General features: G+C 40.0%; 5 protein-coding genes across 13 annotated transcripts; 4 read left to right on the forward strand and 1 right to left on the reverse strand.

Annotated features, from left to right (window-relative positions):
- Positions 1–244: 244 nt before the first annotated feature.
- Positions 245–1,072, forward strand: LOC132203295 (palmitoyltransferase ZDHHC22-like). Its single transcript, XM_059630960.1, has one exon. The coding sequence runs from the start codon at positions 245–247 to the stop codon at positions 1,070–1,072; it is 828 nt and encodes a 275-aa protein (XP_059486943.1).
- Positions 1,073–2,287: 1,215 nt separating this feature from the next.
- LOC132202950 (carotenoid isomerooxygenase) lies at positions 2,288–5,064 on the forward strand. Its single transcript, XM_059630312.1, has 9 exons — positions 2,288–2,754; positions 2,835–2,949; positions 3,060–3,206; positions 3,263–3,555; positions 3,697–3,908; positions 3,985–4,161; positions 4,218–4,445; positions 4,502–4,600; positions 4,671–5,064. Exons 1-9 carry the CDS (start codon positions 2,625–2,627, stop codon positions 4,848–4,850), a joined length of 1,581 nt encoding a protein of 526 aa, XP_059486295.1. The 5' UTR covers positions 2,288–2,624; the 3' UTR covers positions 4,851–5,064.
- Positions 5,065–5,433: 369 nt separating this feature from the next.
- LOC132202969 (heterogeneous nuclear ribonucleoprotein K) lies at positions 5,434–15,660 on the forward strand. Of its 4 annotated transcripts, none has more exons than XM_059630344.1 (10): positions 5,434–5,594; positions 11,652–11,746; positions 11,797–11,853; positions 12,274–12,317; positions 13,312–13,384; positions 13,573–13,821; positions 14,007–14,245; positions 14,302–14,533; positions 14,702–14,871; positions 15,450–15,660. In XM_059630344.1, the coding sequence occupies exons 2-10, from the start codon at positions 11,654–11,656 to the stop codon at positions 15,478–15,480; spliced, it is 1,188 nt and encodes a 395-aa protein (XP_059486327.1). In that variant the 5' UTR covers positions 5,434–5,594; positions 11,652–11,653; the 3' UTR covers positions 15,481–15,660. The 4 variants fall into 4 exon arrangements, with proteins under 4 accessions (XP_059486327.1, XP_059486329.1, XP_059486328.1 ...); XM_059630346.1 differs by having other exon boundaries at positions 14,007–14,204; positions 14,291–14,533; XM_059630345.1 differs by having other exon boundaries at positions 13,588–13,821.
- LOC132202972 (lysM and putative peptidoglycan-binding domain-containing protein 4-like) lies at positions 15,642–17,769 on the reverse strand. 5 transcript variants are annotated; one of them, XM_059630354.1, is made up of 5 exons: positions 17,154–17,272; positions 16,932–17,027; positions 16,607–16,689; positions 16,367–16,541; positions 15,642–16,248 (listed from the first exon to the last, which is right to left on the reverse strand). In XM_059630354.1, exons 3-5 carry the CDS (start codon positions 16,657–16,659, stop codon positions 15,805–15,807), a joined length of 672 nt encoding a protein of 223 aa, XP_059486337.1. In that variant the 5' UTR covers positions 16,660–16,689; positions 16,932–17,027; positions 17,154–17,272; the 3' UTR covers positions 15,642–15,804. The 5 variants fall into 5 exon arrangements, with proteins under 5 accessions (XP_059486337.1, XP_059486334.1, XP_059486336.1 ...); XM_059630351.1 differs by having other exon boundaries at positions 16,932–17,074; positions 17,154–17,269; XM_059630353.1 differs by having other exon boundaries at positions 16,872–17,074; positions 17,154–17,269.
- Positions 17,078–19,946, forward strand: LOC132202971 (acidic leucine-rich nuclear phosphoprotein 32 family member A). 2 transcript variants are annotated; one of them, XM_059630348.1, is made up of 7 exons: positions 17,078–17,680; positions 17,770–17,913; positions 18,161–18,280; positions 18,401–18,617; positions 18,662–18,831; positions 18,883–19,051; positions 19,112–19,946. In XM_059630348.1, the coding sequence occupies exons 1-7, from the start codon at positions 17,633–17,635 to the stop codon at positions 19,147–19,149; spliced, it is 906 nt and encodes a 301-aa protein (XP_059486331.1). In that variant the 5' UTR covers positions 17,078–17,632; the 3' UTR covers positions 19,150–19,946. The 2 variants fall into 2 exon arrangements, with proteins under 2 accessions (XP_059486331.1, XP_059486332.1); XM_059630349.1 differs by having other exon boundaries at positions 17,090–17,680; positions 18,677–18,831.
- Positions 19,947–21,931: the final 1,985 nt, after the last annotated feature.

Raw genomic sequence — 21,931 nt, forward strand, 5'->3', positions numbered from 1 at the left:
AAACCCCGTAAATTAATTTGATTTCTCTTAACAAAAACAATCCTTAAATTTTAATACCACTCCCTACGTGTCTGGATTGCACTCGCAAAATGAAAGCAGCTCACACTCGGGCCATAAAATTGCGTTCGGATCGATCCCCTCGGGACCAACTAAAGCCACTTCTGGCCCGCAAGATCAACACGTGAACGCACACGTAAAAAACAGCCAAATTGAAATATTTCAAGAGAAGAAGAAAAACGAAACCATGCTGCCCGCCCCACTTCCAAACAACCGGTCGGGCCTCATCCGCGGCCGACGATGGGTGCTTCTGTTCCTGCGCATGGTGCCCTACGTCATGCTGCTGTCCACGGTGGCCACGGTCATCTGGACAGTGCAGGTGCTTTGGGCGACGGGCGCGACTTGGCTCTTCCCCTTTTACTTCCCGATCGTTGTCCAGGTGTACATGAACTGGATGGCCGTGCGAATGTCGCGCGACCGCTTTGACGTGCGCGCGGCCACCAAGACGGTGGTGCAGAACGGCACCGTCTTGCAGCGCGCCTACTACTGTCCGCGGTGCCGCGTGGATACGGCCTACGAGTGCAGACACTGTCCGCTGTGCGAAACGTGTGTGGCCCAGCGCGGCCACCACTGCTTCCTCATGGGCACGTGCATCACCAGGCACTCGATGAAGCACTTCATGGCCGTCTGCGTGTACGGCTCGGCCGCCTGCTTCTTCAGCGGCCTCACCTTCCTCTCCGACTGCAAGATGCCCAAGGCCGCCGTGTACCTGGCACCAGTGGCCCTCGGCTACTACTTGTCCGGCCTCATCAGTTTCTCCAAACTAGTCTACTCGTTTGTGATCAACCTGGAACTGAGCAGCGGCGTCCTCATCGTCGGCTTCATGATCCACCACTTGTTCCTGGCGGCCGTCGGCAGACTTCCCTACTGCGACCAGGAGGATGTCGAGCGCGGCTCCCTGCGCAACTTGGTCCACTTGTTCGACGGTCCCATTGGATTCCTCAACCTCGTCGTGCCTTTCTCGGCGCTCGGACACAAGAAGGCCAAATCGCAGAGCTACAGCAAAAGTGTCTGAACGCGCGGCTTAAGAAATTCAATTTTTTATATTATGAAAATATATTGGAAATTTTTATTGAATATTTTAAAAAGTGCCTCTGGTGGTGCTGGAGATAATTTTTGTTATCGTGTATCATGAGAATAGGGAAGCAATTTACAGGATTATTGGGATCAAGTTGAGCAGGACGTTTAATTGTGATAAGAATTTATTTTTAGTCGCACACGTGTATAGTTTAATTGATTGATTCAACGCGGCACAACGCACGTTTTAAAGCACGTTCGCATAGCAGTGACAGTTAGAAGCCAAAGAAGATTTTGTTATTGCCTTTTGTATTGAAAATGTCTGATATAAACATTAGTGAAATGAATTAGTCCAAAGGGAGCGGATCATTTAGAGAGTAAGGATTATATACCGAGAGCATTTACACTGAGATATATAATGATATAGCCATTTTACTGTGTAGGAACATGCAGGAGAGTGAATAAAAAGTAACCGTTCAATAAAAAATGTCACTTTTTCAAGAAAATAACCTCTTAAATGAAAACTTTATATCATGAATTTGTTATAAATAAACTTTAATCATAGAGCTTAAAGCAACAAAAATTCTAAACGAGAAAAATTAATTAATTAGTAACTGCAACTTTACAAGGAGACCTGAGACACGAGATATATTATTTTGAGACACAAAGGCGATTTGTCTGGTTACTAATTAATAAACTTTTTGATAACTTGGAAACTCAATGATAGTAATTATTTTTTTTTTTTTAAAGCAATAATTGAAGGCCTAGTAACACCAACAGGATTTAATTTTTTCTTTGCAGCGTTTATTTTAAGAGAATAAATATTAATTGCTAACAAATAATATTGATATGGACAGTGAAAGAAACGTTTGAGATATTTTTTGGTTGCTAGGCCAATATTGGGATTCCAAAGGTAGTGATTATATATAGCTGGTGTGATCTTAATTTGTTTGATTTTGATGACTTTCATTACATCGTAAAAATGAAAATTTGTGCAGATAAATTTTTCGTCAAAGTTATATGCTTTCTTTTATTCATTAAAAAAAATTAAAAATAATTTCTTTAAAAAAAAATAGTGTTATTGTCACACTATTTGTTCGCAATAGTTGTTATATTATTTCAATTAATGGAGTTTTTAAAAATACAATTTTACAACAAAATAGTTTTAGCAGGATATATTGTGAAAAAAAAACAATAAAAATAAAATTAGTTACAATTTGATTACAGGAAAAAACTGATGAAATACAAAGCAAAATTGTTTCATGCACTATTATATATTCCAAAACAACAAAATAAAAAACGTAAAGCAAGGACGTCCTATAAATTCTGTTTAAAAAAAAATCACGTGTTTTGTATAAGTCACGAGACACTTGTATGGTTTCTCACTCTCGTCCTCTCCGGCACGAGTTTGTTTGTATCGCGTGTGCGCCCGCCTGCCCGCTCCACCCCATCTGGCGTCTGGCACGTAGCCTTCTCCAATATCAAAGCCACCCCTGTCGGAAGTGCGAGCAGTCCATCTCTGCGTGCTGCATCTCGCGGATCTCTCAGCGATGCCGGCCTCTGTGGAGAAAAAAACCGTCGACGGTGAAAGTGTCTCTTTTTACCCCAACTGCGACGTCAACGTTTGGTTGAGGTCGTGCGAGAATGAGGAGCCACTGCCGGTTGAAGGCACACTTTCAGGTATTATTAATGCCACACAATTCCTAAAATTTTGCTCTTATGTAACAAAATCTCTATTTAAAATTGAAATATTTTTACAGGGGAATTACCGGTTTGGCTCAAAGGTTGTCTTCTGCGAAATGGACCCGGATGTTTTAACGCCGGTGGAAATGAAAAGTTCAAGCACCTTTTCGACTCATCCGCGTTGATGCACAGGTAAACACAAAAATTCACTTCGGGCGCCTGCATTGAACCGAGTTAGGCAGCCGGCAGCACGTCGGTGTCGTGCGAGTTGAGTCATTGATTTTATTTCTTCTCCGCCGTAGGTTTTGCATCAGCAACGGAAACGTCACTTACCAGAGACGTCTTCTCCAAACAAAGGCGTTCAAAAGAAACCATGCTGCGCAGCGAATCGTGGTCACAGAATTCGGAACGAAAGCAGTTCCAGACCCGTGCCAATCAATTTTTCAAACGTCAGTAATTTAAATTAATATTTTATTTTTTTAACTATAAAAACAAAATTGTATAGCGTCGCTGCGATTTTCGTTCCTGGCGAGTCGCTGTCGGACAACGCGATGATTTCTATTTACCCCTTCGGTGACGAGTATTACGCATTCACCGAGTCGCCAATTGTTCACCGTATTGATCCGCGCACCCTTGAAACCAAGGACAGAATAAATCTGTCGGACTTCGTAAGCATTGTCAACCACACGTCCCACCCGCTGGTGATGCAGGACCAGACTGTTTACAATATAGGTCTGCGAGTCACCGCCACTGGGCCGCGATACCAAATCGTTGAATTCCCACCTTCAGATAGCAAAGGTATGCCTGATTAAAAAAATATATTAAGTGAAATTGGTATTTGACTTTTGGAAAATTTTCATTCAAGTTCATTCATTGAAACCTTAAATTGAAATAGATTTTGTTAATATTTTTAATGAATTTTTATTACATGATTTCAAGGTGTTGGAAAAATGTTTGAAGCGGCGCGGCATGTCGGCAGCGTGTCCGCCCGATGGGGCTTTAACCCGTCCTACATGCACACGTTTGGAATAACAGACAATTATTTTGTCATAATCGAGCAGCCTCTGACGGTTTCTGTTCCTGCTCTGGTGAAAAACGCAATCCTCGGTGAACCTATGATGGCCAATATGAGATGGTATCCAAATGAACAGGTACGCGAGAAATTTAAAAATAAATATATTTATATTTATATAAATAATAAGATTAAATTTACACTTGTATTCTTAGACGTATTTCTATTTGGTGTCAAGAGAAACGGGGCAATTGAAGCACACTTTTGCGACCAAGGCTTTTTTCTATTTGCACACAATCAACACTTTCGAGTTAAGGGACACCTGCATTGTTGACATTTGCGCCTACCAAGATCCAGCAATGATCGACTGCATGTATGTGGATTCTATGCAGGTAAAATTTACAATTATCTTGAAAAATTCAGTTTAAAAAATTTATTTTTATTAAAGGGCGCTCAAACAAATCCCGACTATGCGGCATTATTCCGAGGGAAGCCAATGAGGTTTTCACTCCCACTGGACTCCTTGAACAAAAGCGAAAGGATGAACATCGAACCAGAAATTCTGAGCAACTTTGGCTGCGAAACTCCACGAGTACACATGGAACGATATTTAGGGAAACCTTATCGCTACTTTTACGCCATTTCCTCTGACGTTGACATGGACAACCCCGGAACTGTAAATATAAATTATCTTTCCAAGTTTTTATAAATTTAAAATTTGCTTTCTTTCAGATTATCAAGGTTGATATTCAGACAAAATCTGCATTAACATGGTGTGAAAATCTTGTGTACCCCAGTGAGCCGATTTTTGTTCCTGCCCCTGATCCTCAGGTAACAAAAAAAAATAAAAAAATAAAATAATTTATTAAATCCCTATTTATTTTGTATTATATTAATTTAGAGTGAAGATGATGGCGTAATCTTGTCAGCACTGGTTTGGGGTGGTGAAGGACGTGAATGTCAAGTAGCGTTGTTGGTGTTGGACGCGAAAAATATGACAGAGTTGGCCCGGTGTACTTTTGAAACAGGTGGGCCTGTACCCAAATGTTTGCACGGGTGGTTTGCAAATGATGTCGTTTAGAGTAATTTTCATTATCTTTATTTATTTTTCATTTTTTTGTATTTTTTCATCTTTTCATCATTTAAATCCCCATTTGATTTTCTGAGTTTGTAAATTTTTTTTAAATATGGAAAATATAAATTTGATCTAATTGTAAGTAAATTCAACAATGAAAGTGATTGAGTGAGCTGTGTATAAGAACTGAATTCATTACAAACAATAAAATATTTTGTTTATTCCATGAAAAACTGTTTCAGTTTTAATAATGAAACAATAACAGATACAATTAAAACAAAATGGCTCACTGCGGCGGATGGAGTCTTTTTGATCTCGGAAGTAGTTTTAGCAAAGATTTTGCAAGTGGTGGTGCCGTTTTGTCCAAAAATTCCTTTTTATAAATTTACTGTTTTGAACAGTTACATGTAAACAATGTATTTATAACAACGTGGAAAAATAAACAATTAAATTTTAGTTTTTGGAAGAAAAATAGCATATATCTAGTTTAGTTCTGGAAGTGCTGTTTTTGGCGCGCTGGCGTGACGATCGCTGAACCTCCTAGGAACGCTGGGGCGGCCTTGCGCTTTGATTGGTTGGCGCGTCCTCGTCATTTTCGCTCGCTTTGTCACGCTTCTTCGCCATTACAAAAATACGAGTCGGCACAACGCGCCGCGCCCTGATATTCGCCTAATTCGCACCGAAATCGGGCTCTCAACGTTCGAAGCCGGGTGACGCAGCGTCAGTCATCTCCTTGCCAGGCGTAGAGAGGTGAGTTTAGAACGCAACGGGCGGCGCCGTCGCTGTCTGCATTGCCGGTCGGCGCCGCGCCTTCACGTGCTTGGAAAGGAAATAACGCCACCGCTTTTTTTTTATTACGGGGCGAATCAATAAATTTGTCTCTAAGCGAGCCGAGCACACGCGTGAATTTATTTTCTCACTACTTTGTAACGCGGCCGCGCGACCAAATCGCCGTTTGCCCGGCCGAATTAAATCGAGCACGCGAGGAATCGCGTTCAGCCGAGGGCGGCTCTCGTCGCTCACCGGCATTTTTTCGGCCTTCCATTTTTCGTGTCGCTCTGGGGCTTGCTTCCTCCACTTTTCCCCGTCCGGTCGATTGACGTCCGCTTGAAAATCGAACGCATGATTCATCATCGCGCCCCGTATTTCATTTTTCCAGACCAACTGAACCAACACGCATTTTCCCAATCACGTTCGATTTATGTAAATACTCAGGGTGGCATAATCATCAGGGGAAAAGAAGAAAATTATTCACGTCCGGCAGCAGTTACGAGACGCATCGTATTATCTCGAGTGCTATTGCTTCTAAATTCGTTTTAAATTATTTAAAATTCCAAAATATTATTTTTTCCTCTGGTGAATAAAAAAAAAATATATAATTAGTGTGCAATACTTGATGGGTACATTTTTTTTATTAGGTACTACAAATTTTAAATCAATTCCTTCAATTTTTTTTTAGATTTAAACTAGTTGGAATCCTTGTTATTATAATAATTTGTCATTTGATTTTATTTTAATTTTCATTACTTTTGACTTTGACTTGAAGATAAATTTAGAAAAATTTGAGTAACTCAAAGTTTTATCCCTTTTAATCATTCACAGCTCAATGACCTTTTGACCCTTTCTTTGTGATTAATCCGTCTTGAGCGTTTAGAATATTGACCTATGGGAATTCCGATGCGACTCCAAGGATCACAATATTTTTTTATAATTATTGGTTATCAGCTGGCAGACGCTACTTTAGAGGTCACCTCTGACTGTGCACGTGACCATTTGGCGCTTTTTCGGCAAACACCTTTGGAACCTTGAGATCTTGTTTTATTTCTCCTGGTTGTTTTTGGTAATTGATGTTTTTTTTTTCTCATTTTCTCACATCACGCTGGCCAAAATGATGAGCTACGTAAAATGATTAATCTCTAAAAATTCATCTTTTTCCCCCTTCAAACCTTTGTTTGTTTTTATAATCGTTGCTATCCAAAGTAACTAAACTGGTTAAAACTTGCTGAATGAAATTTATAATATTTTGCGTAATTCACTTTTTTTTTAAATAAAATTCTCTAAGAGAAAAACTGTTTTCAAAAAGATTAAATTTGCACTTCCTTTAGGAATTTTTAATTTTTGTAATAGCAATAATTTCAAAGCCTCCTCTATTATTAAATTTTAAAAGTTCCCGTTGTGTCCGTAGCACGAACAACCAAGTTAGAAATATTTAAAAACTTTATTTGAGAAGATGAACCTTGAATAATTAAATTTACATGCGTTTATTTTAAACCTATTTGAGGGAAAAAACTTGAAACTTTGCCAAAGATTCGCAGTTTATTTTAATTCTTGCTACAAAGTACTAAAATATTTAAAGTTTGAAGCAATTTAAATTCAACTCATCCATATTATTCTCATTTCTAATCCGGTTAAAACTGATTAAAAAATTCTTCAACCCCATCAATAATCCTTTGATTGTAAACTTAATTTGATTTATTCTTTTTTTAATTAATATTCCAGAGTTGCTTCGTAAACGAAAATTTGTTGAATCGCGTTGAGAAGCAAATTGGAAGCATGATCTGTGCCAAGTCTTGAATTCTGCACGCAACAACTGGCTTATCGCGCCGGGCGTGCAGTTTTCCTCGTACTTCTTTTCCTCACCCGTTCCACACAGAACAGATAAAGGCCGACCCGACCACTTTTTATCAAAGGGTCGCGCGTGCACGAAGGCAAATTTGAAACTAAATAATAAAATAAAAAAGAAAATGGTGGAAAAAGATCAATATTTGTCAGGCTATTTGCATCGGCGTGAGATAAGACTCGTCGTTACGCACTCATTACGTAGAATAATTTTTATCTCTCTGGGCACGTTAAATTTTCGTTCAGCGCGCGTGCCAGCAGGCGTGCCACGTGGAATATCCGAAAACGCATTAAATATTCGGAGGAGGAAAAATGGAAATTGATCGCAGCTGCTGCTTTTTATCAGGGGCGAGGGACACGAATAGTTCATTCTTAATGTCGATTGATTTTAGCCGCGCGTTTTGCTTGGTGCAATCGTGTAATTTCAGCTATGCATGACATGTGTTGCCTAGGCGACCGTTTCCAATCACAAAGGCGAAATAGTCGCTGGCACCTCGCGGCCCAACAACACTACTTCCGAGAAGCCGCCGAACAAAAGTGACGCACACACAACCGGCAGGCCAAACCAACGAGACACGCCGGAGCCACTTTTCCACTTTTCCGGCGCCACAGTTCTCCCTTTCATGACCCCCACGCTTGGCAGCCTGCGTTCTAATCAATTTCAGCGGGAAATTAGAGCGAAACTAACATTTCGTGGCTCAAAGATAGAACAGTGCAAGAATAAAATTATTAAAATCCACAACATTGTTTCCAATTATGCTATTGATTTTAAATTAAAATGCAACAAGACAAGTATAAATGGAAAATTAACTTAAAAACGTTCCAAATTATCATTTAAGCACGTCTTGATACTTCTATGAGAAATTAAAACCATTAGAGAAACGTAAGCCTTATTATAACAGACAATATTTTTGAAACAAAGCAAACTAAATTTCCAAAATATGTGAACTCATAAGCTAAGAAATGATCAAATATACATATTTTCAATTCATTCTAGCGCATGTTGCTCTTCATTTTTCACCAAAATTTTACTATTGGCTCTTAAAAATGATTTTTTAAAGTGAATTTAAGAATTTGACTAGAAATAGTTAAAATATTATTTCTAAATTTGCTTATTTTCTAACTGACAGAGACGTTTGTTTTTTAATATATTATCCAATTTTTCTGATCTCTTGACTTCCATAAATTTCCTGTATTTTTCGTTTAAAAACCTTTATTAATTTTAAGCAAATTTTAAAAACAACTTTACTTGAAAAGAGCTTAAGAATAATATGTTGTAAAATATACTTTTAATTTAGCTGAATTATTTCAAAGTACTAGATTCCAAAGTCTATTATTTTCATACATATCTGTAAATATTCAGTTAATATTATAATTTATTGCAGATATCAGCAAGTCAAAAACAAGACATCTTGATAAGCTGCTGATTATTTCAACTCGGTGTATTTATCATATGGCGCTTATTTTTTTAATTTTATGCTTTGCAAGCAACTTTTCATTCGCTTGTCAGTTGTTCCTATTGTTTTAGTGTCAATTTCCGCTCTCTCGTGTTGCTGAAAAACTTAATTTTAATTGGAAATTTCGCGACAGAAGCGGATGTGACATATATACCGTGCGTGCTATTTACGCCCCCGCTCGCCACACGACCCCAAGGCAAACGGCCCCGCAAATGTCAGAAAAGTAGATTTTGCCGACTGATTGAACTTTGGATCAAAATTTGATAACCAACTCTTGACATTTGTGTGTCGCGCTCGCATCGATTCGCGGCCTCTTCCTCTCAATTCGACGTTCGTGACACGCGTCCTTTTTCTTTGGAAACGCCTTCCGTGTCTCATTTGCCTGTCGACGGACGAATTGGCCCCTTTTTTAATCTTAAAGAGCATAAAAATAATCGAAAGTTATTCCTTTTTGACGGATTGTTAAAAAGAGGTGAATTTATAATTAAGATAATTGCAGTTGTTTAACCAACCAGCGGAGGGTATAATGGAATATGACGAGCGGTTGACAGTTTTGGATGCACGCGCCGTATCTAATCACGTTTCAATTTCATCTTTCAACAAAATTCTGGGAGAATGATTAAAAAAAATTCAGCAATTTAAAAAAGAGAACTTTACGAAAATATCTAATTAAATTGAGTTATTTGGCATCAAAATTTTAAAATTTACAACAATTTAAATGAATAATCCTTTTAATTCATTAAAATGTGAAAAAATTAAATTATTTTTCCTCCGTTTTTACTTTATTGCAAATTAAGGTAAAACTAGTTTTTTTACCTGGTAACATTATCTTTTTACGAAAAAATGAATGTTTTGTTACAAATTTTTTTAAGATAACATCTTCATAAAAGAAATTGCCATTCCATTAAGAATAATTAACTAACATGAAAACTTTAATGACAAAATAAATAGCAAAAACTTTTTTCAGTAAAAGCTTAAAAAAACTTTTGATTTAATTGATTTTTCTGTAATTTCATCTTTTGTCTAGCAATAAATATTGGCTTCCCTTTTCGCTTTCATCGTCGTGTTTGCCGTTGAACAGACGCTCAACTCGCAGCTGTCAATTATGCAGGACTGTAGGGCAACGGAGCTAGCGAGAGGGTGGCAATATTTAATTATCGGTGCCAGTGTTCTTTGCTGCTGCCGACGTTTGCCTCGCCTCGCCGCCCACCAACCCTCACTTGTTTATTTCACAGAAGTTGGTTCTATCGTTTTTATTTTGTTCTTTTTTATAATGTAAGTGCACACGTACGTGTAGTTTCCTTGAACGCGCACGGCGGCACCGGTGCCATAAAGGCGCGTGGGGTGGAACGCAAAGGGTATTCGTGACTTGTGCAACCCAGCACCCCACTCGGACGGGGGTGTCGTGCAGACCCCGCTGCCAGGCAACGCCGGTGTAAACATTCGTGAGGCGAGACCCGAGCCGCGAGGCAAACGTCTCTCTCGCAGGCAGGTCGCCACCGCAGCAGCCACGCTCAGGTCTGTTCCTCCGACTCAAAACTCCTATATAAGTTAGACAAAAGTTAGCTCAAGTTCTGATGATACATTTGAAACGTTTCTACGTTTATTATAATTCAATATCAAAAAGGATTGTATTGGTTTTTTTAAGCCTAGTTAGTTTCTAGTAATTTTTTTAACAGGTTAGATTTTCTTATTATCTTAACTATTAATTTTGTGGGATTTAATAATTATATATTTCATTGTATCATGATTTAATTTTTCTCTTTTTAATTCATATAACATTACAATGCTATTAATTCAGTAATTTTAAATATTTTTTCTTTCTACTGTCACATTAAATTACCTCTTTTAAAAAATATTATTATTAAATAGTTGCTTTGATGATAACTTTGTGTAATTTGTAGATAATATGAGTTTTTTTATCTCATGAAACTCGACCCTTCCAAAAGTCGTCGTTTTTCGCCTCTAAAAAGCTCGCTTTCCGAGTCATCATATCAAATTGGGACGCTTATATTTCTGTTTAATGTTATTTTAACTCTAACTCGTGTTCCGGAAAAAAAACATCTCTGCCGCTTTTGAAGTTCGCGCCGGCACTCGTGTCAGTTTTCGTTTCACTCTGCACGAATAATTAATTATTACGAATGTCTTCCGCCACAAGAACGGCCTGTCTGGCCAGACATTTATATTTGGCTCAATAAGACCCAAGGTGGAGAAAAGGAGAAAGATAGGGAGCAAAAAAAATTTGAATCCCTGCGGTCAAGAAAATAAAAACTCGGGAAGACTCCTGCGTCTTTTTCCTAACACAATTTCGTTGCGTGGAAGCAAACAAATTAGTGACGGTTTTGCCGCACCTGGCCATTTTGCAGCCGGAGCTATTTTTACAGAGGGGGGTGGAGGCGGCCCCGCCGCTCGTTGTTTCTGAATTATTTTCTAACTAGACGGAAAGAAAGAAAGTTCGTCAGTCAGTCAGTCGTGTCAGTGGCACAATCAAGATGCTATTACGGCCGAAGGCAGGGAGGTGGCACTCGCTCGCGCCGTCCGATCAATATTTTTGGCGCCAGCGCACACGCCCCGCGCCCCTTTGACAGAACATGGCGTTCCGCTCGCAGCCCTTCTCGCTCTAGTCAGGCGGTCGGTCGGCGCGAGCAACTCCTCTCTTCGGATTTCGAGTAAATCTCCCCAAATTTCCAAACGGTTTTTTTTATAAAATTCTGACTCGTTTTGTTCGCAGGCATGAAGCGCGAGGCGGATGCAGAAATGGGCCCGTCGACGAAAAGGACCCGCTCCGGAGATGACATTGACGTCCGTCTTCTCATCCCCAGCAAGGTAAGAGCTCACCAAAGAAAGGGTTCACACTTTTGAGACGTTTGTTGCAGGCTGCAGGCTCTGTGATCGGCAAAGGTGGTCATAACATAACTAAGCTGCGCACTGAGGTAAGACGATGAGTTTGCGAAACAAATTTTTTTCATGCTCTATCTCTCTATCGTGTAAATACGCGCTCTGTCGTGGGGTGCGAACCCAAATCCTCCTGTTCAAAATTTGACTGCCCGCCATCGGAAAGTCACTCTCTTGATTATGCATCTCTCAGTAGTATCTTATGAAATCACGTGCAATCAGATTTAGTTGAATTTCTTCAAAAATATTCAGTGAAACACGTGTGCTTAAAAAGTAAAAAGTAAGCAGAAGAGAAAGATGGGTTTTTGTGTTAACATGTTTTTGCCCCCCTTTACATTTGCCTGTGCCCCGCCTCAACAACGAATGGTGCTGACCCTCCTGACCACCCCTGTATGTGACCTGATCGGCCTCGAAACGCCCCGTGCCCACCTGTGCTGGCCCATGACGACCTCCAACAGTACAAAGCCTCGGTTACAGTCCCAGATTGTCCCGGCCCAGAACGGTAATTCATCAAAGGAAACATTCTACTTAGACTATTTGATTGATTGATTGGTTATCTCTCTCTATTTGTCTCGTTCAAGTCAAGCAATCTCTATTACATTCCATTTTTTATACATATGTGTTGATGATGCTCTTTTTTCCTCTTGATTCCGTGCGTCCTCCCTTATTTTTTCCTTTCGTGTCTGGACACTGTTACGTAATTTCTCCTCATTATTTTATTATTTTTTCCTCTCTTTCTGTCGACTGTCCTCCCTCCTCCTTGGCGAGTGGCGTGTTTCCTTCTCGGAGCACCCCACCCACCCCTGCTGGAGGCTCGAGCTCTCGCCAAGCTGCCCATGTGTGCGGTCGAAGCGACAGCTGTTGCCCCCTATTTTACCTGGGGTGCCGCGCCAGACCTTACTACTTTTTTTTTTACTTTTTCCGGGGGGAACACCTGACTCCAAATGTGCAACAGCTGCCTCTTATTCACTCACTAACACACGCTCACGTTTGTTTGCCGTGGCTTTTTGATCAAAGATCAGTCTTTGTGATATGGTTTGAAAATTCCGTTGCAGCACCGTTTGGAAATTATTGTAATTTTGCCACACACAGTATACACGCAGTGGTCGACTTCAATTTTTTTTTAATACTCTATTGTGGTTATTTAGCCCCTCTATTAGAACAAAAAATTATAATTACTTTATGATTCAGTTGTTCCCCTTTTTATTTTTATTTAATTAAATTAATCATCAACATATTTGGCCCGAATGCCCTCTAAATTGGTAACAAAAATCATTCCGGCAAATGACTGCTTTTGACATAGACCTTTTACAAAACGCCCTGTTTCATTCCATTTCAACGACGATTACGAATCACGATGCTGACTATTTTGCGCAAAACTACGCCATTTTTGTGAAAGGTTTATCCACTTTGAAATATATCTGTTATTTTGAGGCCGACTCCAAACCTGAACGCCTTGCTCTTGCCTTTTAGTAACATGTGTTGTTCTCCAACAGGATTCTGACCGTTGTCGCAAATCCCGACACTGCCCTTGAAATAATTAAGGAGGTGATTCCATGTCTTGAAGAGGTAATATTTATTGTGTTCTTAGTTCTTTTGTGATTAGTTTGTCATGATGAACCCATACCCTAGCTCACTCTGCTTCTTGATGATAAACACCACGTTCCAACTGAACAAACTTTTAATTTTGCATCTTTTTCATTGCTTTGTGTATAGGATAATTGTTCAAAGAGTTAAAATCATTGCTGTTTTTTCAGCAACCACGTAACCAGGGAGGTGCCCGTTCCGAGGATGTAGACATTCGTATTTTGGTGCACCAAAGCCAGGCAGGCTGCATCATCGGCAAGTCAGGCTTGAAAATCAAAGAACTCCGTGAGAGATCTGGTGCCAGAATCCGCATTTACAGCGACTGCTGTCCTCAGAGCTCAGATCGCATTGTTCAAATCCAAGGCAGACCTCAAGTGTGTCTTGAGTGTCTGAAGGAAATCATTGCTCTGGTGCGCACGGTGAGTTGAAGCAAAAGCTTTTTAAATACTGACCTGCTTTTTAAAGTGGCTTTTAGTGAATTTAATAAAAGAACCAAAGAATCATTTAATTTAATCCTTTTATTTTAAGTAATTTGCAAATCTAGCTTTTCATCAAATTTGACATAACTTGTCTAATTTCTTTGCTTCCATTTCCATTGTTTCAGTCTCCAGTCAAAGGGTTGAACAACCCTTACGATCCCCATAACTTTGATGAGTTCTACGCTGGAGAGTATGGCGGCTTCGGTGACCCGAGCGCCAAGCCTGGTGGCATGCGAGGCGCTCCCAACATGCGTGGGGGTCCTGGAGGCATGGCCGGACCCCCGCCCTTGGGCAGAGGTGGTGCCCGCTTCGGACCAAATATGGTAGGTCCTCCCATCGGACGCAGTGCCATGAGAGGAATGCCGTGAGTGCTTGAACAAAAAAATCCTCATGTCTTTTCTAACATCAGGTTCCGCACAGTCCTGATGGATTTGGCTACGGAGGTCCTCCGGGTCGCAACATGCCCCCGAATAGGGGTGGCTACGGAGGTGGTGGCGGCGGAGGTGCGCGCAACTTTGGAGGAGGCGGCGGTGGTGGTGGAGGCGGCGGCGGTGGTGGAAATGTCCAGAACGACTGGACTGAAGATACCATGAACTCAGGTGGACCCCAGCAGGGCCCAAAGACCCAAACTCAAGTCACCATTCCTAAAGATGTAGGTTTCTGGGGAAAAATTAAATATCAAATAATATGGCAATAGTTGCTAGTTCAACTAAAAGTGATAATTTCTTACTTTAATTATAAAAATCATTTTCAGAACTAAAATATTGATATTATTTCTCCAATTTTGTTACAATTCTTGAAGATTATTTCTTTATTTTAGTTGGCTGGAGCCATTATTGGAAAAGGCGGTGCTCGCATTCGCAAGATACGATCCGAGTCCGGTGCTGGCATCACCATAGATGAGCCGCTGGCCAACTCTAATGACCGAGTCATCACCATCACTGGCAGCGATGCCCAGATTCAGATGGCACAATATTTGCTACAGCAAAGGTAACTTGCACGCTTTGAATTGCTTGCTTTTCTGGTTTTAACAAAATTAACATTCTTGTTGGAAATTTGTGAAATACTCGTGGAAAAATGTTTGTACAAAAAAAAATATATAATTTACTGTAAATGAAAAATTGTTGGTTGTGATGAATTTCTGTGGAAAAAAGTGATGCTTGAACTAACTTGTGAGGAAAAAAAATGCTCTTGGGGTGCTTGTGCATAATAATACGAATTATAATCTTTCTGCAACTGACGACAGCCTCACTTTCTCTTGGCATGCCAAGTGCTGCTTCAGGCCTGGTGAGTTCACCGCGCTTGCTCACTCACTCGACCGACTGACAAACTAACCAGAGTTTTGCCGGTGTGGAAGACTAGTGATTTTGTTGTTCTGATTTTCTAGAAACAAAAAATCATTGATCTTCCCACTGCATAACTTGCTTGCTTCTCGGCTTCCGGCATGTTGTCTCAGGACCTTCCAACGACTTGACTCTTGCTCAAGAATTTTCTAAAATATAATGTCATACATGTTTACAGAATTTAAAACTGAGAGGAATTTGTCTAATTTAGGATTTTGCTTTCAGTGTTCGGGAAAATTCCGACCGCAAGTTCTAAACCGTGGCCATCTACAAGCTGTAACCCGACAATTAACTTCTTCCCAGCGTTTGGAACAATTCGATTTTCTTGTTCACTTCCAGCATAATTTTTAAAACTATACTTTACCATTTATTTGATGTTTGAACATAGGATCATGTCGCTTTTTGTGAAATAAAACAATTTATTCGCAGTGTCAAATGCTGATTATTATTTTTAAACTATTCAAGCAAACTATCATGTCAGTAATCAATCTCGCTCAGTATAAAAATCAGTAACAAGTTTTTTGTATCACATTTGAAGTTTGTAATTGAGAAACAACAGCACACAGTTTAAAAGGCACTGTCAGGAAGCTTTACTCGCCCCAGCGGCGGAATGGTGCTGGTTGTACCAGATGAAGAGTGGCAGCGAAAGGGTGAACACAAGTGAGAACATTAAAATGTGCTGCCACCGTAGACCCCAGTCTGAACCGCTGCACGAATTAATCAAGTTACTTGGTGGTGTTGCATTGAACATAATCTCAGATGGAGGCGCTGCTGACTCAACTTGGGGCACGGCCGCGCGAATTTTGGCCAGGTCACGGTCCATGGCCGCCAAAAAATCAGTCGGGTTGCAGCCAGAGCCGATTCTAAGCTTGACCAGCTCAGACTCAGGTTGAGGGGCTGGACTGGGAGTTTCGGGTGTCAGATCGACGAGACTGGTGATAGGTCGACGAGGAATTTTCAGGGTGGTTCGGGCGTGAATTTCATTGTCTCGGATAATGTTGTTTATTCTCTTGAGCTCGGATACCTGAAATTTAACCAGAATGTCAATGAAGAAAATGTGTCACTGCCTAACTTATTTGCATAAGCTGTTAGCACTGCTATGTCTTCTGAATAAATTTTGATCTTTGTTTTGCCAAACGTACTGGGACGTAATACTGGAGGGCAATTGACTGCAAAGTGTCATCGGGCTGGATGGTTCTGATAAAAACATTTTCCTCTTGCGGCTGCTTCCTGCTATGTGTCAAAATTTCTTGTTCGTCGCTGTCGTCGTCATCGGCCAGCTGCGAGTACCTCACGTCCCTGTACATAGCAGCCGTCCTGGCGAACAAAGGAAGAATTGACCAATTCAAAATTTGATTACAATGGAAATTAATTTTACTTGCCTCCTTTTTGTGTCCTTCAGTCGAACTAAATGCACTGACGAGTCACCAGACATCGCTCCTCACGCGAGTGTCCTTCCTCGAAACTGCAAAGAAAAAGCAAAATATATGATAAGATTTTAATATTCGCAAACTTAAAAATTCCATATTGCACGTGAAAAAATAATCAAAATAATTTTGGCAAATCAACCTAATTTTGTATTTTGAAAATAATTTCATGAAATTAATAGATAATAAGAAAATTGGAAAATTTAAAAGTAACTTTCACCGTTTCTAAACGCAACATAGCACACAGCACACATAATAATTGCCAAACTAAATGTTATACTTGTTGATTCCCTTTCCTGTCCAGTTGTGTGCTTATTTCTACGGGGAAAGCCGAACCCACGAAGACAACCCGCCGCTTGCAACCTCCTTGCAGCTCCTGATGTAAACACACACACACCAACCGTAATTACATGCCCGCAAACGCTGGAAAAAGCGCGATAAATGACCAACGGCAGCCGGTCGGCGCCGAAATGACATGCAGTGTGACAGGCCATTGTCTTACCCGAGTCGCGGTGGCGAATCCATCGGCGGAAATAGCGCGGTTCGGCTGAAAAGGTGGCTTAAAAGCGGGTGGCGCATTTGGCTTTCATGGCTTATACGTCAATAAGATTTTCAGCGAAAAAAACAAAAAACCTCCTTGCGTCGAGGACGCGAGTCAATCAGAGGATAACGTCAGCGCTCGGCCAGGCCGGAAGTGGGGAGGCCGCCTGATTGTTGCAACAATGGAAAGTGGCGGGTTGCCGCCAGGTACGAGGAGAGGAGTCGCGCCTCGCGCTGGGCCAAACCCATTTCCCTACAACAACCATTGAAAGCAACCAGCAAGTCGGCGCTTCGTGAAAAAGAAGAAGAGACTCGCTCGCGGTGTCGCATGTTTCCATGTAGCCCCAGTTAAAAAGTGCGTTGCTTTTTGTTTTGTTCGTGGATTGCGAATTCGCTGCAGCAGTCGGTGCGTTAGGAAAGTGATTTGGGCCGGGCGCTAAGATGGAAAAGAGGATAGATCTCGAGAAACGTGGAAGGTCCGCAGACCAGGTAACAAAGCGCGCGCTATTACTCGCCACAACGCTGATTGTGGTGTGCCAATACATATTTTTCACCCTGCACCCCGTGCCGTTTCCCAGATCACCGAGTTGAACCTGGACAACTGCAGGAGCACCAGCATCGAGGGTCTCACTGACGAGTTCTGCACGCTCGAGAAGCTCAGCCTCATCAATGTCGGGCTAACTAGCCTCAAAGGCTTCCCCAAGCTTGCCAAACTCAAGAGGGTGAGACGACTTGCTTGCGTCATTTTTCTACTTTTCCCTGCCTGCCTTCTTATCTTCGCATCGTCCATTAGCTGATTGCTTTTGACCTTAAATTTGTTTGAATAAATAAATCTCAATCACTTTTTTGTCTAGAGTAATAGTTTTCATCTATGATAATCTCGTTCTTCTAAGATTTATTTTATTTTACTACAAATTTTCAAAATATGTTTAATTATTAATTTTTAATGAGAGCTTGTTTCTATTTTAGCTGGAGCTGAGCGACAACAGAATATCTGGTGGTCTCAACTTCTTGCAGGGGTGCCCCAGCCTTACTCATCTCAACCTCAGTGGGAACAAAATCAAAGATCTGGAGGCACTTGATGCCTTGGTACGAATCACAATTTAATTATTATTAATTACTATCAGTATTAGTGATGTAATGTAAAGTCTTATCTTCTATTCTCTTTGATTTTTAGAAAAAAAAATTTAATAACCTGTCATATTGCAGAAGGCCTTCTTGAACCTGAGAAGTTTGGATTTGTTCAACAATGAGGCGACCACAATTGAGAACTACAAAGAGAAGGTTTTCAATCTGTTGCCCAACCTGAAGTACCTTGATGGCTTCGACTTGGATGACCGCGAGGCTGAGGAGAGTGAGGCTGACGATGATGACGGGATCAATGGCAAGAAGGACGAATCAGACTCTGACGTTGATGCCGAAGATGGTAGTCATTGCATATTTCCTTCTTCAACGCATGTGCTTTAATAGATCAAAAATCTGCAGAGGATGATGATTCCGATCAGGACGATGATGTCTCTGGCTCGGGAGGTGCAGATGAGGATGACTCGCTGGATGACTTGGACGACGAAGATGAAGACGTCGATGATGAGGAGGAGGAAGGCGCTAAGCTTGCCGACCTTTACAAATCAAACCTTGATGTATGATTGTAATTAGGAATTGTGCAAGTTTTTTCTAATATCTTTATTTAGGAGGAAGAGAGCAATGATGAAGAGTGGAATGGGGACAGCAAGTTGGAGAGCAGTGCTGATGTTGACGATGATATTGAATCAAGTGAGGATGACGAAGAGGAGAAAGCCAGCAAAGGCAAAGGGGATTCAACTCAGGACACCAGCAACGGAGCCCTTCCCGACAGTGAGGGTAATTTCAGCTCAAATTAGCACTAAACTGCAATTGGTGATAATTTTGGTTTTGTTTCAGGTCGGGGAAAGAAAAGAAAGTTGGAGGACTCTTCATAAATCAGATCGTTTTGCATCAACTCTAGAATTATATTTAAGTACAACTTCATTCCCATGCATAGACATAAACTTGGCTCTGTTGGACACAACTTGGTACAAAAGTTAATTTGAAAATTCTCACAAGCAGATGCACACAGATTTTGCAAGGTCCACGTTTTTCAGCCATCACAGACAAACAATGCTTGTATTATCTGAACGGCCAGCAGTTGCTGCACCAAATCAGTTTATCTCTTTCAACGCGTTAATGTAGCTGGGTTTTTGTCTGGATTTCTGGGGCCACAGACTGGTTGCTATCTATTTTCTAAATTTCCCACCCGCGAGCGCAATGTGCCTTAAATGTCAATGAACGGCGCATTTTCCAATTGGTTTGCCGATGAGAATCGAACAAGATCGGTGGAGTGTTTACAAGGCAGCAGATTTCATCGGATTATTTGTAGATTTGCGACTTTTGTTGTCTCAAAGCATGAGTTTTAGTAGCTCTTGAAACAAGGCAAGTACTTGACTAAAGACATTGATGTAGCAAACCAAGCCCACAAATTTACATAAAAAAACGTCTATAGATAAAGGGTTACTTGTAAAATTGTGCATCAAGTTGAATTTTGTACAGATAAGGTCATACCAATCCCCTGTTATTAGTCGTTGTGTTTGTAAACTTTAAAGCAAAATCATAAAAAAGAGACTCGAGGGCCCTTGCCAGTGCGCAAGAGTGACCCTCCACCCTTGAATCCTACTTTCGTGAAACATGTTAAATATTATAAAGAATTTGACTAACAATCGCGCGATTTAAATACATAGTCCACTCCCCATTATACATTTAATTTTACTTTGGCGTAAGTGTAAAGAAAAGTAATGTTAAAAATCACACTACTTGTCAGTTCCGACTCAGTTGAGTGTTTCAAAATTTTGCGAGGCTTAACTTTAAAAAAGTGTTTCAGGAGAAAATTACTGTACGATAGACACGCATACACACACCCAGTGGAGCTCCATTATGAAAGAATATGAGAGCAATGTTGAGTTCGCATTTGTTTACGTTAGTGGTAAAATTACAAAAGCTTGAATGAGCTATTTTTAAATACTATCAATGACAGGCTGAGTATAAAAATTGTAACTTTTTTTAAGGTAAACGAAGAATAAATAGCATAACCCTCAATTTAAAAAATAAAAATGAAACTTTTATTGAAAACTCCTTGATATTTTTAAAGTTAATGCCATGAATAGAAAAAAAATGTTCGCAGACGACACAGGTCGTAGACTTGGCGATTCTATCCGCAGATTACTGTATAATGTAAGGAGACCGGAAGGTGGTTGCTCTTTCGTCGGTTGCATAAATTGTACGCGATGTTCTTGACACCTCCCTTTTACAACAGCTTCAAACACAAGAGTCCTAACCGTCTGCAAACACCACTAATTGGAAGGAAATGCAATCTACGTGTGAATTGATAAAAAAGGAAAAAAGAAGTTATTATTTTTTACTCTTAAAATATAACACATGAACACTTCAAAATTAATGGCAAGATTACATTTGTTAGAGTAATTAATAGATCACTGATTATTATTGTTTATTCTACTCAAGTCGTACATGAAAAAAATTGAATTGGAAAAAATTGAGCAGAAATGGTATCACTACTAGCAGAGGTCTGCTAAAACGTCCAACATCAAAAAGAGGTCCGTCACTATCGAAAAAAACAATCGCAAGGTCAATATTTTCCAATTTTTATATTCCTGTGAGATCTTTTTACTTTTTTAGCAGTATCAAAAGTCAAGTGTGAAAATAATAGAATAATTATTAAATTGATATTTTCTTTTAAGATTATTTTAGCTGAACAAAAGAAGTATGTAAAAAATTAAGAAAAAGTGTGGAATTGATAGAAGATGATCTAGGTCTTTGTTAGAGAAAAATGGGATACATTCACGTGCTTATGAATTTTCTGGTGCAAATTCAGCATGTGAACAACCTTCATTGATTTAAATTTTTGTATATTTTAAAAAAAAATTATTGGGGACAAACCCAATTATTTTATTTCATAAAAAAATCTTATCTGATCTTTAACTATTTTCAATTTCTTTTATTGTATGACTTATTGTGAGAGAATATAGATTTATTGATTTTCCAGATAACTATTAAAATTAAAAATAAATTATAAATTAGGTTTTTTTTTAATAAATATTTTCCATCTTGAAAGCGAAAATTCAAGTTAGAAAAAATATTGGTTAAAGAGTGTTTTTTTTTTATTCTAACAGAAAACAGCTTTTTTATATAGCTTACTTTCTTGATTTTTTTCCCCTCTTATAGCCTCTGATTAGATCTAAAAACTTTTTTTTTCAACCAGACCCAACCGTAAACAAAGATTGAACAAATTTGGCGAATTTACACAAGGCGGCACTCGGTCAATTAATAGGTCTGGAGCGCGAGCAAGTTTGTGTTCGCCAATCTTTATATTCGAGGCGGCCGCGCGCGCGAAACAGGTACTTGTTGCTCAGGCATGCATTCGGAAGGACCATATTGGGACACTTCGGAACCTCCGCCACTTCTCATACATGGAAATGCGCGAAATGTAGTTATGAATGAATAAACTTGGAAAACGCCTAGGCCGGCCCGGCCGGTCAGGTGCGGCGGCCAGAATCAAACGGGCAATTAATTTGCTGTCGTAATCGAGAGAATGCATTTTAATGAGACGAAAATAATTTCCATTGTAGTCGAGTGGTGGACAGTATAGTCGTGGCGAGGTGAGCATTGTAGATCAAGAGCGGCAGCCTCTTTTAATTTCTCTCCAGCAGATCT

Source organism: Neocloeon triangulifer, unplaced genomic scaffold, assembly GCF_031216515.1.
Source record: "Neocloeon triangulifer isolate White Clay Creek 2 clone unplaced genomic scaffold, ASM3121651v1 ptg000017l, whole genome shotgun sequence".
NCBI lineage: Eukaryota > Metazoa > Arthropoda > Insecta > Ephemeroptera > Baetidae > Neocloeon > Neocloeon triangulifer.

What these genes read in the sequence shown, in the direction of transcription:
- LOC132202969 (XM_059630344.1), top strand. Translation starts at nt 11,654, where the DNA reads ATGAAGCGCGAGGCGGATGCAGAAATGGGCCCGTCGACGAAAAGGACC. An exon ending in GTCTTCTCATCCCCAGCAAG is followed by an intron (nt 11,747 to 11,796) that starts GTAAGAGCTCAC and finishes CGTTTGTTGCAG; the next exon opens with GCTGCAGGCTCTGTGATCGG. An exon ending in AGTGCCATGAGAGGAATGCC is followed by an intron (nt 14,246 to 14,301) that starts GTGAGTGCTTGA and finishes GGTTCCGCACAG; the next exon opens with TCCTGATGGATTTGGCTACG.
- LOC132202950 (XM_059630312.1), top strand. Translation starts at nt 2,625, where the DNA reads ATGCCGGCCTCTGTGGAGAAAAAAACCGTCGACGGTGAAAGTGTCTCT. An exon ending in TCATCCGCGTTGATGCACAG is followed by an intron (nt 2,950 to 3,059) that starts GTAAACACAAAA and finishes TCTCCGCCGTAG; the next exon opens with GTTTTGCATCAGCAACGGAA. An exon ending in GATGGTATCCAAATGAACAG is followed by an intron (nt 3,909 to 3,984) that starts GTACGCGAGAAA and finishes TTGTATTCTTAG; the next exon opens with ACGTATTTCTATTTGGTGTC.
- LOC132203295 (XM_059630960.1), top strand. Translation starts at nt 245, where the DNA reads ATGCTGCCCGCCCCACTTCCAAACAACCGGTCGGGCCTCATCCGCGGC.
- LOC132202971 (XM_059630348.1), top strand. Translation starts at nt 17,633, where the DNA reads ATGGAAAAGAGGATAGATCTCGAGAAACGTGGAAGGTCCGCAGACCAG. An exon ending in AGCTTGCCAAACTCAAGAGG is followed by an intron (nt 17,914 to 18,160) that starts GTGAGACGACTT and finishes TTTCTATTTTAG; the next exon opens with CTGGAGCTGAGCGACAACAG. An exon ending in AGCCCTTCCCGACAGTGAGG is followed by an intron (nt 19,052 to 19,111) that starts GTAATTTCAGCT and finishes GTTTTGTTTCAG; the next exon opens with GTCGGGGAAAGAAAAGAAAG.
- LOC132202972 (XM_059630355.1), bottom strand. Translation starts at nt 16,659, where the DNA reads ATGTCTGGTGACTCGTCAGTGCATTTAGTTCGACTGAAGGACACAAAA. An exon ending in CTGAAGGACACAAAAAGGAG is followed by an intron (nt 16,542 to 16,606) that starts GCAAGTAAAATT and finishes TTTGTTCGCCAG; the next exon opens with GACGGCTGCTATGTACAGGG. An exon ending in CCCTCCAGTATTACGTCCCA is followed by an intron (nt 16,249 to 16,366) that starts GTACGTTTGGCA and finishes GTTAAATTTCAG; the next exon opens with GTATCCGAGCTCAAGAGAAT.